The sequence below is a fragment of the Megalobrama amblycephala genome, linkage group LG19 (genome assembly GCF_018812025.1).
Source record: "Megalobrama amblycephala isolate DHTTF-2021 linkage group LG19, ASM1881202v1, whole genome shotgun sequence".
Taxonomy (NCBI): Eukaryota; Metazoa; Chordata; class Actinopteri; order Cypriniformes; family Xenocyprididae; genus Megalobrama; species Megalobrama amblycephala.
In genome coordinates this window covers 40,334,537-40,350,428 of record NC_063062.1, presented here as the reverse complement: position 1 = coordinate 40,350,428, position 15,892 = coordinate 40,334,537, and the positions used below count along the sequence as shown (strand labels likewise).

General features: G+C 42.9%; 1 protein-coding gene across 1 annotated transcript; it reads left to right on the top strand.

Annotated features, from left to right (window-relative positions):
* On the top strand, positions 1-14,791 carry LOC125253944 (protein mono-ADP-ribosyltransferase PARP14-like; the record flags this gene model as incomplete). The annotated part of the gene is made up of 10 exons (XM_048168203.1): positions 1-232; positions 363-1,886; positions 1,973-2,122; positions 2,233-2,295; positions 2,410-2,592; positions 2,743-2,940; positions 13,028-13,585; positions 13,691-13,830; positions 13,964-14,138; positions 14,221-14,791. Coding segments are annotated over 10 exons (3,507 nt in total), but the record flags the coding sequence as incomplete, so codon positions are not given.
* Positions 14,792-15,892: the final 1,101 nt, after the last annotated feature.

Genomic DNA, 15,892 nt, shown 5'->3' with positions numbered 1-15,892 from the left:
CTTCCAGCTGCAGGAAGGTTCCTTGTGGACAGCAGGAAGCATGAAACATTCAAGAAGAATAATCTGAGGGCCCGTCCACTGGAGAGAAGCACATGTGTGCGGGTGGAGAATCTTCCAGCTCTGGTCAACAAGACGCTGCTGGAACTGATTTTTGAGCAATGGGGTCCAGTAGAGGAAGTTTTCACAATTCCATCAGAACATGCAGCCATTATTACCTTTAAAGAGGAAGAAGGTATAAATACATGTGCAACTGGAGTATTTGCTTTAGTTGTTATAATTCTAGATCTGCTAACACATATTTACCTCATTTTGTCAATATCAATACATTGATTCACTGTAATTGCAACTTTCATTCTTTACAGCCAAAGAGATAGTTCTGAAGAAAGATATTAACATCTGTGATGTTCCAGTCAAGATATATACCTACTTCAAATCAATCGATATGGTCTTGTATGGTGGCAACAGGCCACATTTGAAGCTGCCTGAACCCATTACAGTCAGAGTACATCCTTCCATCAGAGAATTCCTCCTCAAGAAAGAGCAGATTTCCTTTATTAAAAACCAGATGAGCTCACACTTCTGCCAAATAGACATGGACAAACCTGAGATTTTGCTCAGTCCTGATCCAGCATTGCTGAAACAGAAAGAAGCTACCAGAATACACATTGATGACTGGAGTAAGAATGCCTTTGATGCCTTCATGAAAATAATCTCAAACTACGCAATGTCTGAGTGGCCATTGTCACACCCCTTGTGGTCTAAAGTTGAGAATGTTGTCAAGGAAGTAGTGAAAGATCGAGTTTTCACAGATATGGATGTCTCTAAAGGGGTCCTGACAATGGCAGGAATGACCCATGAAATAATTGGACTGAAACCCATCATGGAGAAAATTTTAGAGAATGCAACATATCAAATGGAGAGAGAGAAGAACAGTGTGACGGAGCATATGGAGATGTCTCCTGCCATGTACTCTCTTCTTTTACAAGATGGCCTGAAAAGTGCTGTTTCTCCACAACTGCACATTGACCACAACAGAAAAATAAACAGATTAGTTTTATCAGGTCTTCATACAGAGATCCTCGTGTTCAAGAACTGGGTCCTTGAGAAGAAAATAAATATGATACAGAAACCCTTAAAGATTGACTGTTCAATCCTGGAGTTCCTGAGATTAGTGGACAGTGATGAAATGTCCACAGATCTCTTTATATGTCATGGAATAGCTGCTGTCTACACAATCAAAAATGGAGATGTTGTTTTGACTGGGACCACAGAAAGAGCACTTGCTGAGGCGGAGAAGAGAGTGAAAATGGCTCTTACGTCCAGAGAGCTCATTATAGAAGATCACAGTGTCCTTCAAATGCCAGAGTGGGAGGATCTCAAAAGACGACTGGAAATTTCGTTCAGTATTTCCAAAAAGAGATTTGTGTGTATAAATCTTTCACAGACAGACAAAGTAATAGTGACTGGATTCAAAGATCCAGTGATGGAGGTCAGTGTGAACATTGAACGTTTCATTGAGAAACATACTAGAATTGAAGAAACCGTTCGTGTCAAATCACAAGCAGCAGTCGAATTCATAAAAGACAGAAAATCGCATGACTGGCAGCATTTTGTTAAGTCTGATAAGATGAAAGTGAATTTTGATTCAAAGAGACCTTGGATCAAACTGTCTGGAGAGCGTTTATTTGTCCAGCAAGCTATGACTTTCTTTAGAAGGTTAGCAGATTCTCTCCATACGGACACACTAACCATTAAAAAGACAGGAGCAAAGAAGTACTTTGAGGAGCAGGGTAAAATTATGCTCTCAATGTTTGTGAGGGAAAATGGATTTGTGGTGGTGCTCCAGGAAGATGATATGCTAGAAGAGGAGGAGGGTTTTTCTCAAGGTATAATTGACGACTACATAAGAATCTAAATCATTAAAGCTATAAAACTAGACGTTTTTAAAGTATCTTTGTTGCTTTATCTTTAGGGTCCATTGGTAGAGTCTCCAATTCCTGTCTTAAGGTGTACACTATGCAAGTGGGTCATCTGACCCTAGAGGTGTCATCAGGGGACATAACCAAAGAAAAAACTGATGCTATTGTCAACACCTCAAATAAAACATTTTCTTTGAAATCAGGTTAAACCAACTTTATACACCCTTTCATTTTAATGCATTTAGATTCCACACAGAACTTACTTACAATTCAAAGACACTAATGCAACTGCCAATGTCTCTTTGCTATCCAGGAGTATCCAAGGCTATTTTAGATGCTGCTGGATTAGAAGTGGAACAGGAATTATTACAAATGGGTGTGTTTACCATTCATCTAGCTGATGAACATTCAATTAAAATGTTTTGATTTATAGTTTAAGAGAGATCTGATAAACCTTTGCTTATTAGTATGTGTGTTTGTTGTTCCACAGCGAGTGATACAGATTTTCAGCTGACAGAGATTGTGACCTCATCTGGGATGCTGCTATGTAAAGAAATCATACATGTTGTTGGATGTTTTCGCCCAGCTGATATTGAGAACAATGTTTTGTCTGTTCTGGATATATGTGAGAAACACAAATTTACCTCTGTTGCCTTCCCAGCTTTAGGCACAGGTAATGCTAACTTTTGTTCGTTTTTCTCTCGATTTTAGTAAAATCTTTAGTGAAACTTTTTTTGTTGTTGTTGTTGACATCTTTCAAGAATTAATATTTATATAATTTCAATTTCTGCATCTTTTTTACTTTTTAAAATTAACCATTTAGGTCAAGGTGGAGCGAATCCAGCTGATGTTGCAGAGGCAATGATCAGTGCAGTTGTTGACTTTGCTATCAAAAATGAACCAGTGCATGTCAAAAGTGTGAAGTTCCTTATATTCCAGACAAGCATGTTGCCCAGCTTTCATCAAAGCATGATTAAAAGATCCATGGAGCCAAAAAAAGGCAGGTTTAGCAGGATTAAAGGTCAGTAACTAAAAAGGAAACAAATTTGAGCAATTTCATACTTGAAATGTCACTGTGCGTGCACATAACGTCTTGGTTACTGATGTAACCCTCATTCCCTGAAGGAGGGAATAGAGACATTACGTCAATACTGACGTATTGGGGTCTCACCTGGGAGCCAAATCACCTCCAAGTGGAAACTAAACAAGCCAATGAACATTGGCCAGTGAGATTTACATGCCAAGTCATACCTCCCCAGATAAGCGGGTATAAATTTCCTCCTTTTTAAATAATAAATAATTATTTAGAGGATTCTAAATAATCCTCCTTTAACATTGTAAGGGTCAATTAGATCAATTATAACTCAAAAGTAATTAAATTACAGTGAATAAGAACCTAATTAAACTGTAAATGTTTCAGAATCAATATTTAACACTTTATCAACTATTCGTCCACCAAAAAGTTTTTATCTCGTGGCCAACGGTAATAATATAAAGTTATGACAGCTGTTTGTGAGCATGGTAGCAAAAATCTAAAGTTTAAGGCAGTAATTTTGTAAGCACACAGCACAAGACATCGATATATGTGAAAAACCAAACAAGACTTTATTGAACTACTCTAATTACTGTTACATGTTCCCTGGGTCCGTGCTCTATTTTCATTTCATGGACTCCATTTCCCACAATATAGGAACCAATCATGCACTCACACCTGTTTCCCATCAGTGACCCTTTATAAGCTGCACTCAAACACACATAGATGCCTTGCCTTGCCTGTTTGCTGGTGTTTGACCTTCTGCCTGTATGACTACGCTCATTCTGTTTATTAAAGCCTGCACATGGATCTCCAACTCCGTTGTCCCGCTCCCATCCGTTACAGAATACTCAGCCCCATCAAGATCCAGCAGCTTTTATGAGCATTTCCAGCCACAACATGGATCTAGCAGTACGTCTTGTCCGCCTACACTGCAAGCTCCGATGACCACAGAGCTTGGCCCATCTTGGTCACCAGCATGTCCGGTTCACTCCATGCCAGTCAGGTCAGTGTCTTCTATGCCACAGACTATTCACACCATGCCTGAGCCCTCAGCCAAGATGGCTGCCACACCTGAGCCCTCAGATTTCAGCGTTGGCCACTATGGCCACAGCCATTTGGTGTGTGTGGGCTGCACACACATCAAATCCAGTCCATGAATCCACTCCGGAGCCTGCTCCAGTCCTTGAATCTGCTCCAGAGCCCATTCCAGTCCAAGAATCCTCTCCAGAGACTGTTCCAGTCCATGAATCCTCTCCGTCTGCTGCAACCTATGAGTCAAGTCCAGAGTGCACCTCAGTCCGTGAGTCCACTCCAGAGTTTGCCATGGTCCCAGAACCCAGCCTCGTGGGCTATGGACTTCCTGTCTGCCTGGATACGACCACAGAGGTCATCAATGAGTTCCTTGTCTGCCCTGAAACGACCACGGAGGTCGTCCCTGAGTTTTCTGTCTGCCTGAACACGACTATGGAGGTGGTCTCATGAGTTTGCCTCGACATGACTGCAGAGGTCGTACCAGAACTGTCCGTTTGTCCCGATGCAACTGCAGAGGTTGTTCCTGAACTGTCTGCTCCCTGCTACATGACCAGAGAGGATGTTCCAGTCAGAGCCCTGGAGGGCTTTTCTGAGCTCCCTGCCCATACTGTCATGGCCCTAGTGATAATAATGATAACCTCTCTGTGCTTCATGTTTCAGTTTCTCCTGTTCAGCCATGTTGGTTCCCAGTGCTACCTGAGCTGCAGTGGTGGTTATCTGCTCCAAGGTGTGGGTCTTCAAACCCATTTGAGCTGCAGTGGTGGTCGTCTGCTCCACTGCGGGGGTCTTCAAGCCCGTCTGAACTGCTTTGATAGTCGTCTGCTCTACCGTGGGGGTCTCCAAGCCCGTCTGAACTGCTTTGGTGGTCGTCTGCTCCACCGTGGGGGTCTCCAAGCTCATCTGAGCTGCAGTGGTGGTCGTCTGCTCCACCGTGGGGGTCTTCAAGCCTTCTGAACTGCTTTGGTGGTCGTCTGCTCCACCGTGGGGGTCTCCAAGCCCGTCTGAACTGCTTTGGTGGTCGTCTGCTCCACCGTGGGGGTCTCCAAGCTCATCTGAGCTGCAGTGGTGGTCATATGCTCCGCCGTGGGGGTCTTCAACCACGTCTAAACTGCTTTGGTGGTTGTCTTCTCCACAGTGGTGGTCTTCAAGCCCATCTGAGCTGCAGTGGTGGTCATCTGCTCCGCCATGGGGATCTTCAAGCCCGTCTGAGCTGCAGTGGTGGTCATCTGGTCCACCGTGGGGGTCTTCAAGTCTGTTTACCTGGTCATCTGTCCAGTCTTCTTTGCCCTGGTCGTCTGCCCTGCTTCAGTTTCCAGGCCGTCTTCCTCTCCACGGACCTGGCCCTCCATCCTGCCCCCTGTTCCGCCTCCACTCCACCTCCCTCCTGGACTGTTTAGAAGTGTCTGGAAGCCACTCCTTTGAGGGGGGGCTCTGTTACATGTGCCCACACAGATTCATATTGTTACACGGAAATTGTGAGATTGTTACTGGAAGGTGAATGGAGTCCCAAATGTCTAACTTTAAACACTAATCTTTGACCACAACCTGAGAGAATTAAAGACCCCCTGTGATGAAAATCAAGTTTTTAATGTCGTTTGTCTATGTAGTGTTTTAATATGCTTTAAAACAAACCATGTGCAAATTCATAAGTCGGCACTATTGCTGAAAAATTGGGTAGATTTAGCAATATAGCGAGTCTATTACGATGTTATGATGAACTATAAGCCTTTCTCCACTGTTCTGAGTTGTTCAAAGTGCTTGTAAGGATGCTGATTGTTAGAAGGCAGTTGTCTGACTCACGAACGGGAACATAGTTTGTGTCACATTAGCAACACATTATTAGCTGTTTGATAATGTAGTCAAGCAAAAGGCTATCTATATTAATTCATATTAATGACAGAACCGTCGCAAGGGCTGTGCCAAGTGTGCGAGCGCATAGGGGCTCGTGCCAAAGTAAAGTGACAGCTGACTTGAAGTACAGCCAATAAAATTCATTTTTTGTCAGTGTGGAATCGCACATCGAGTTCTGAAAGAGCTATTCAGTCCATTATAAATTCTGATTTTGGCTGCCTGAATGGATCAAACCATAGATATTAGCCTACCTGATGAGTTCAAGTAAATACACTGGAAAACCATGCTCATTCAAGGATGTGCATTTATTTCATGTAGCCACAACACAAACAACAAATTACTTGTTACCACAGCAACAGTAGACTCTCCGAGCTGGCGTGAGTGGAGGCGGGGCTAATTTTCATATTCATTAATCCATGTATATTAAATGAGGCAAGGTTGTAGAGTTACATTCAAGCTATTTTAAGGCATGAAGAATTTTTTTTTTTCTTGAATTTTTTTTTTTAATATGTCATTTTGGTGATAAAAGATGAGTTTTAAGGGATACAATAATTGACTACAGGGGGACTTTAATATTCTAGCAATTCAACCGTAGTTTGTTTGCTTAATAAAATTACACCAGCTCAGCAAAATTTAGGAGATTGTGTTACTTGCTTGTGGGATGCTCCTGTAAGCACGTGTTCCCTTCGTGACATAGTTGCAGGAATCTTTCCAGTGCTGCTTGGCTGGAGGACGGTCAAGAGTTCTGGGGGACAGCATTCGATGGTGAATGAATTGGCTTTGCAGGAAGGAGATCTTTTTTGGTTCAGTTGCCGGGTTACGCTTTGTTTCTCTATGTCTCGGTGAGTTGCAGGAAGCACAGGGACTTTGCAAGGATTTTCTTCGGCGAAGTCCAATGAAGATTTGTATAGGGAAGTTGATAAGTTTTGATGAGCTCTTGAAGAGGTGTAACGTACAGGCTGGACGATGGTAGGTCCGCACGAATCAGCATAAGCCAAGGCAAAAAGCTATGCTGAAAGTAGTTTTTAAACAGGTCTGTTAGTTCCACCCTTCAGAGTGTTTTAACCAATCAGATATGGACACTCTCCTGTGTCTCATATGTAATTAGCATGTCCACCTGGTCCTTTGATCTCAAACTTATGGAGTTTTGGGCCAGCATTTTAAGAAATTAACCTTCATATTTCAAATGTGTTACCTCTTGCACTCATCTACTTTGCATCAAAATACTGGAAATCATTCACACATCCTACAGATACCAAACAGTACATAGTTTCTATAATTGAGGTAGACTTTCCTAAGAATTTAGCTGCAATAAAATGTTTAAAACACAGATCAATCTGTGAGATCTGGAGATCATTTCTTTATGGCCTGTGGTGCTTTGCACCTTGGGATGTCTCTGCAAGTCTGAGTTTCCTGGTAAAGATTGCAGATTTACACCTTGTGTTGCTTGGCCATCTGTTTTCTAAAGTCAACAGAAAAAAAGGGCTCCCTTTGTGGCTCTGTTTCTACATTCAATGATCTCCAAATGGCAGACATAGGAGAACAGTATCTTTCAGAAATTTTATGGTTCACGAGTGGTTCGGTAGGGAGTAGTTGAATCTCTTTGATCTTTGGGATGTGGAGTTGTATTAATTTGGTGGGCTTCGTTCAGGAATAATCCTACAATTTATAATTTGACAATGTGTTTTATTGATATCAGACACACTGTCCATGTAGGCTAATTATAAAGTTATTCTTATTATTATAAACCCTACCACTTACTGTTGCAATTATATTCAGTTTAGTTTGGTTTTCTGCCCTTGTGTTCATCTTCTGTCTGTGTGTCTGTGTTGTAATGGTTTCTCATTTGATTGTATTATATTGTTCAGCTGTGTTCACCTCGTTAACCTGTTGTGTTCGGCATTGTCAGTGTTATGTGGTCAAAATACTTTGCCTGCCTGCCTGCCTGCCTGCCTGCCTTTATCTGAGTTTGTTCTGTGAATCTTTACTATTAAAGACTATTTAGTATCTTTATCATCGTGCGTTGGACTTCCACAAGTGTGACACTTATTTTCATGTTTTGGGGGAATGGATGATTTTACATTGTAAATCCGACAATTCTGAATTGCAGCGGCACCCATCACCCATTATAGTTCAACTAAAATATCATTATAAAAGTGTTTTAATGTCAAAATGCATTTACTTCCATGTACTACAAAGAAGATTTCCATCGATTGCTCTGTCCTCATTTTCTTTCCTCGCATCCTAAGGGGGCTGGAGCTGCGATGCGAGGAATGAAAGCGAGGATGCACAAATAAGAAATGAAAATCACCCTTGGACAACTGAGAAGTGTACATACCAAACCAAATCAAGTTCAAACTAAATAATGGCTGTTTTCAACCACTTTACCTTACAAGTTTTTGGGTGAGGTCATCAAAATCAAATCAATGTTGGTTCAATATCCCCATCTCCAACCATTTGTGCTGTACGCTTTCATCAAAATTTCAATGCTGATCCAACATACTTGAAATGTTGAAATATCAATCCTATCTAAAAATACGGTTTGGATGAAACTCCAAATGTCACTTTGCTATCTGGGAAGTGTCAAGGCAACACAAGAGAAGGCTTTTTAACTCACAAGTTTGACTCATTGACCCCTGAGGTGCTTACAAAAGATCAAAATTCATTAATTTCCACTGAACAGAGAGAGAGTGAGAGCAAGAGTGCAGGAGTTGAATATCTATAAGAGATTAAATAGATCAAAATAAATATAAAGTGAACGCCCCGGGTCACTTCACTGTAACCCTGTTCCCTGAAAAGGCGGGAACGAGAAGCTGCGCTTTATTCAGTGCTATGGGAGCGTCTTTAGTAGTGACCAGCTGTGAATATATGTGTAAAACAACGTCAATGAAATTAAACTATATTTAAAGCCTTGCGTGACGTCATTGGAATGCGTCGTAGCGAGGCTATAATTAGATGTGCCACCTGTGCATCAACAGATATCTTGTCTGAAGAGCAGTCCTGGGACATCTCAGTGCGGCAAAGAAGCGCAGCTTCTTGTTCCCGCCTTTTCAGGGAACAGGGTTACAGTGATGTAACCCGGGGCGTTCCCTTTCAAAGGCTACACTCTAAGCTGTGCTTTATTCAGCACTATGGGAACGAGAACACCCACACCGCTGCACTGTGTGTCCGGAACCCCAGGCTGTGAAGTGTGTCACAAGCACAGAGAGTCTCAGACGCTAGCTTGTGATGTCGACTCAAGGACATGAGAGCCCGGAGTAACATGAACATCCAAACTATAAAACTTTATGAATGTGTGCGGAGAGGACCAACCTGCCGCATCACAAACATTTTGTAAGGGGGCGCCCCCCGCCAAAGCTCTAGAAGAGGCAACCCCCCTGGTGGAATGAGCCCTGATGCCCGTTGGCGAAGTGTGACCACGCGCCTCATAAGCAAGGGCCCAATGTGACATGGTCTGTTTCGTGGCGGCCGCACCCCTGTTATGGCCGCCATGACAAACAAACAGTTGCTCTGACTTACGCCACTGGCTGGTGCGGTGGACATAAGTCTGAAGAGCACGGACTGGTCACAGTCTCACAGTCTCTCCTGCTCCGGCGTTGTGAACGGCGGAAGGCAGAAGGCTTCAAGAGTGACCAAATGCAAGTTCGAAAAAGGAACCTTAGGCAGATAGTCAGGATGAGGATGCAAAATAGCTTTCACCATTCCTGGGGCAAAGTCTAAGCAGGATGGCACAATGGACAGAGCCTGCAAATCCCCAATTCTTTTTTCCATTTTCAGAGTTAACAGCTTGTCAGAAACTGACTCTAACGGTTCAAAGGGGGTCTCAACCAGGCCCTCTAGGACTATTGCTAGGTCCCATGAAGGGATCCTGGTTCTAGAAGGAGGCTTAAGCCGCCTAGCTCCTCGAATGAAGCGAGAGAGCAGGACATGCTTGCCCAAAGGCACACCGTCAATCAGAGCGTGGCAAGCCGAGAGAGCGGCCACATAAACCATGAGAGTGGTGGGGCATGTACCTGTCGATAACTTTTCCTGCAGGAAGTCCAGAACTGTAGCAATTTGGCAGTTTACTGGATCTACATTGTGTGCAGTACACCATCTTTCAAAGACACCCTATTTGTTGGTATAACTTGCTCTAGTAGAGGGAGCTCTAGCATTTAAAATAGTCTCGATAACTTGCGGTGAAAGCCCTGTGTCCCTCAGTTTGTTCCCCTCAGGGGCCAAACATGAAGATTCCACATCTCTGGCCGGGGATGAAATATTGTCCCCTGTGCCTGAGACAGAAGGTCTCTCCTGCTCGGTATCGCCCAGGGCGAGCCGTTGAGGAGAGATATTATCTCTGAGAACCATATTCTGTTCGGCCAATGTGGCGCTATCAGTAAGAGGCGAATCCCTTGTTGGCGAACCCTGGCTAGAACACCCGGGAGCAGAGCAACTGGAGGAAAGGCATACAGGCGCATCGAAGGCCATGTATGCGCCATCGCATCCAGACCTAGGGGGGCTGGGTGACTCAGAGAGAAGTAAAGGGGACATTGCGCTGTCTGATGGGAGGCGAAGAGGCCCACCTCCGCCTCGTAGAATCTCTGTTTAACACCATATCTGTTTCACTACTTCGGGGTGAAGTTTCCACTCCCCGCTCAGTAGTTTCTGTCTGGACAGTAAATTCGCTCCCACATTCTGGTACCCAGGAATGTACACTGCCCTCAGTGACAGGAACTTGTTCTGGGCCCAGAGGAAAATCTGTCATGCTATCTTGTTTAGATGGCGTGAACGCAGACCTCCCTGGCGATTTATATAAGAGACTGCTGTTGTGTTGTCCATCCGCACTAGGACATGGCAGCCTCTCAGCTGCTGGAGAAAGTACTTCAGGGCCAGAAATACAGCCATCAGCTATAGGCAGTTGATGTGCCAGACGAGCTGATGGCCCTCCCATTCCCTTTGGGCTGGACGGCCATTTAAGACCGCTCCCCAGCCCATCAGGGAGGCGTCTGTCGTTAGCAATCTGCGACGACATGGTGCCCCTAGCGACCCAAGGTGAGGAACCGGGGTCTGAGCCACATAGATAGGGTACGAAGCCCGCGGCACGTAACCCTTATTTGCCTCAGGGGTTTGGCCCTTGGATGAAACCCCCTGGCTTTGAGCCACAACTGAAACGGTCTCATATGCAGCAGGCCCATAGGGATTACCGAGGATGCTGATGCCATGAGACCTAATAGTCTCGACTCGAGCGGGAGACAATTGTGCCCGCATCGTGGTCGAATCCCAAACGACCCCTAAATATGTCGTTCTCTGGGTTGGACAGAGAACGCTTTTCTTCTCGTTGAGTCTCAACCCTAGAGAAACCAGATGAGCTAAAATGACATCTCTGTGTTTTAATGCCATCTCTCGCGACTGCGCTAATATTAGACAGTCGTCTATGTAATTCAAAATGCGAATGCCCTGAAGTCGCAATGGAGCCAGTGCTGCAGCCATGCATTTTGTGTATGTGCGGGGTGACAGGGCTAGGCCGAATGGAAGAACCCGATACTGGTAGGCTTCACCCCCAAAAGCGAACCTCAGGGACCTCCTGTGTTGTGGCAATATTTCGATGTGAAAATATGCGTCCTTGAGATCGATCGTGATGAACCAATCACACTGTTGGATTTGTGACACGACCATCTTTACTGTTAACATTTTGAACTTGAGAGCTTTGACTGAACGGTTCAAGCCTCGAAGATCTAAGATTGGACACAGCCCCCCGTCCTTCTTAGGCACTTGGAAGTATCTGCTGTAATAACCTGACTCTCTCTCTAGAGGGGAAACATGTTCTATAGCCCCTTTCTCCAGCAGAGATTGCAGCTCTTGTGACAGTGATGCCGCTTCACGGTAGTGGAGACCACGCCGTTGAAACGCAGGGGGCGGGTTTTAGGTGTAGTACGCGCCCCGTCCCGAGGGGGGCCATCCCCACAGGGCTGGGTGCAAGACCATCAGGACTTCTTCTTTTTCTGTAGAATGGTCCTGAGGTCTTGCCTGGGAGGTTGCTGCGGGTGGCGAGACGGTCCCCAATCCTTACGAGGGGGAGCTTGACTCACCATACTTTGTTTCTGTACCTCCCTTTTCGAAGGACCGGGTTGGGGCTGGTTGGCCGATGGCCCCTCCCCCTGAGTGCGGCGAGGAAGGAACTGCACGAATGCTTCCTCAGACTTCTTCACCTCCCGAAACCTGTTGACGACTGTGTTGACGGAGTCGCCAAACAGGCCGGAAGGTGTCACTGGCGCATCAAGCATAAAAACGCGGTCTTTGTCTTTGATGCCAGTGAGATTGAGCCACAGGTGCCTCTCCGTGCTGACCATAGCAGCCATAGAACGGCCGATAGCACGGGCCGTCTGCTTGGTGGCACGGAGAGACAGATCTGTGGCACGACGAAGTTCTGAGAACGCTTCCTCGTCGATGGTGGTACCCGCACTCAAATCCTTTAGCAGGTCAGCCTGATATGCTTGCAACACCGCCATGGTGTGCAAAGCAGCACCAGCCTGACCCGCAGCTTGAAGCTTGAAGCTTGAAGCGCTGAGGTGGTTCTGCAGGGCTTTGTGGGGAGGGTAGATTTCTTTAATGACGATGCTGATCCAGGCGAGAGATAGCTCGCGAGCGTCTCTTCAACCTGGGGCATCATCGTATACCCCCGTTCCTCAGCACCCACGATAGTCGAATAAATCGACGTTGAGGGCACAAAGATCCGGGAAGTATACGTTTTTCTCCATGATTGGAGTGGGTCTCTTTTTCCTGTGGCCAGTCTAGCTGTAATCTGGCCACAGCTCGAGTTACTACCTCGAGTAATTCCTCAACGGCTTTATAGGACATAGGACGCGAGCACGGAGGCACACACCACTTGCTTTGCTCGCTCATACTTTTCTCTCAATAAAGATGACGTTGATTTACACATATTCACGGCTGGTCACGACTAAAGATGTTCCCATAGCGCTGAATAAAGCGCAGCTTAGAGTGTAGCCTTTGAAAGGGAATGCCTCATTTACTCCAATATACAAAATGATTTACCTATCAGTAATAAATACTTCAAAAAGAGGCCCTCAAATTGACTGACTTTACTGAATAAGGTTGTGTGTCTGACAATACACTGTAATATAATATAATATAATATAATATAATATAATAATATTTGTTTCTTTCTATCTAACATGTAACTGGACAAAAGGTAAAAAAATCACGTTGGAGGAAATCGAGCCAGTTGTGTTTCAACTGTGTGGGGAGACACCAGATGATTTGAGTAAGGCCAGTGCCATGATTGAAAGCTTGATTAAACAGGAGCATTTGGAAATCACAATCCGTGATCCAGCAATTGCTCAGTTCAGCAAAGAGGAATCAGAAATGCTGAGCACAATGGAGAGGGAGCTCAAAGTAAGTGTCATAACTGACAAGAAAAGCCAGGATGTCATCACCTTGAAGGGCCTGACAGGATTTGTACACACTGCAGAGTCTCGTATTCGCGACATGATCCGTAAGGTGGAAAGAAATGAGAACCAAACACTACTGGCATCTTTAATGAGCAGCATAGTTGAGTGGCAATATCAAAGTGGTCACAACTTTAAAGCATTTGATGTTTTCACCAATTGTGTCTTGGAAGAAGCCTTAAACCACCAAAAAATGTCTGTGAAAATCAAGATTAACAGTATAGAGTATGATGTCGACATACTTAAGAAAGTTGCCACAAAAGGGAAAAAACGAATTGAACTAAAGAGAGTAGACCTAAAAGGTGAGAAATGTAAAGGCAGATTAAACATTGCATTTTAAATATTTTGTCTTTTCAGACAGTGATTAGAAGGTCACTGAAATTTGTTTTTCATCTTTTTGTCTGCAGCTCAAAGTTCTTTGCCTTCAAACTGGGTGGACATGAAAGGAGAGTCAGTTGTTCTTGTAAAACTCACAGCAGGTTCACAGGAATTTGCAGATGTGGAGCAAGAGTTTAGAAAGTACGGACTATCCAGTAACATCATTCAAGTAAGACTTGCCTATTAAATATGCCAGTATATCTGACCTAAGATTTTGTCCTAATCTCTTTTGAAAGGTTGTAATTTTGTACCACGATGTAGTGATTGCTTAGGCTGAATGATTATTCTTGTCTTGTGCACAGATTGAAAGAGTCCAGAACAGTGCTCTTTGGAGAAGCTACATGATCAAAAAGGAGGAGATGGAACACAAAAGCAAGCATGAAAACTATGAGAAGCATCTCTTCCACGGCACTGGCTCTGATAAGACAGATCAGATCAACCATTACGGCTTCAATCGCAGCTACGCTGGGATGCATGGTACTAGTATCACGAATCATGATCTTTCAAATTTGTATTTGCATGTACAATTAATAGACTTGTATTCTTGTTCTGTTTTTAGGAGCCTTGTATGGGAATGGTACATATTTTGCTGTGGACCCACTTTACTCAGCCCAAAGCTACTCTAAACCTGATGCCAAAGGAAATAAACGCATGTACCTCGCCAGGGTGCTTGTCGGTGATTTTACTCAAGGACAAAAAGGCCTTCTTACTCCTCCAAGAAAGAGTTCAAAAGGTGTTCATCTTTATGACAGTGTGACAGATAAAATTAAGAATCCATCCATGTTTGTGATCTTCAATGATGTACAGGCTTACCCAGAATACTTGATCACATTCCGGGATTAAATTAATTTACAGTTTAATTACACTTATGCAACACAAATATATGGGAATATACTGCAAAATATAATGTGATATATTACATAAAAATGTTATCCTTGATTGTGTATATATATATATATATTGCACATTTTCTATATATGTGTGTTTATACTGCATGAGTAAATACATCTGCAATATATTACACATGCAGTACCATATCTGATCACATGTACGTATTATGAAGTATTACTGAATATAAAAATACATACATTATGATATTAGTAAATATTTTGTCACATTTTTCAATATATGAAAAGTGGCAATTCCTTATGTATTACTCAATATATTGTAATATATTAACACAATATATTATTCTGTATATGTGACCTGATCCAGCAAAATGAGTCACAGTGACCCAAATTTCAAAATTGAGGTTTTGGTATCAATGGAAAGATGAGACAATAAGCTTTAAAATGATATCCTAGTCAGCTTAATTTGACCAAAGACATTTTTTATATATAAATGCTATTAAACCAGGCTGAAGCTCAAATTATTTTAAAGTATTTATTTGAATTACCCCTTTAAGACATGAAGGCTTTTTTAGAGTTTTTTTTTTTTTTTTTTTTCATAGCGACACACACAAAAGTAAAGACTCATAACTCCAAAACTGTAGCAAGGAGAGTCAAAATCATTTCATATCATGTGATAGAAAACATTTTAAATTTTAAGAAAATATAAATTACATTACATTTGGACATTTTCTTGCTGAGAAACAGCTGATAAATACAAAAAAAATATACATTTTTTAAAAAATAATTTTTCTTTTTTTTTATTTGACATGGAATAACTCAGGAACACAATAAGATCGCTAAAAAAAATCTTTTTTGATGATACTCTCCTATATGTAAGCTGCATCTGGTTCAAATTTCGTGGTGATAGCATAAAGTATAATTTGAAAAATTGTTGTTCATTTTTTCCGCAGCCAGGTGGTGCCAACGGGCGGTAAACTCCGGTTTAGCGGTGCTTCTCAGCACTCGTTAGGAGTTTTTCAAAATGGTTAGATGCATTAAAAAGATGAGATTCTAAGCTTTAAAATGATATCTATTTTGTGTTATTCCACGTTGGAAAACGAACATGGATGGGTCCGGGATCATTGGATACACGCTGCATCCCGGAGAGATGAGAGACATGTTTTTAGCCAAGTATGTTAAATCATTCCGTGAGTAATGTCTTGTGATCATCGCAATATATTATATTGATTTTGGATTCATTTTAATCTTGGGAATCTGCTTTAAATATTGATGTGCCATTTTTTATGACCAGTGCATTTTTTATGAAGTTATGAGCATATGAAATATACATACTTGTATTCAGTTAGCGGCTGTGCTATTTTTGTTGTAAACGCATAATAC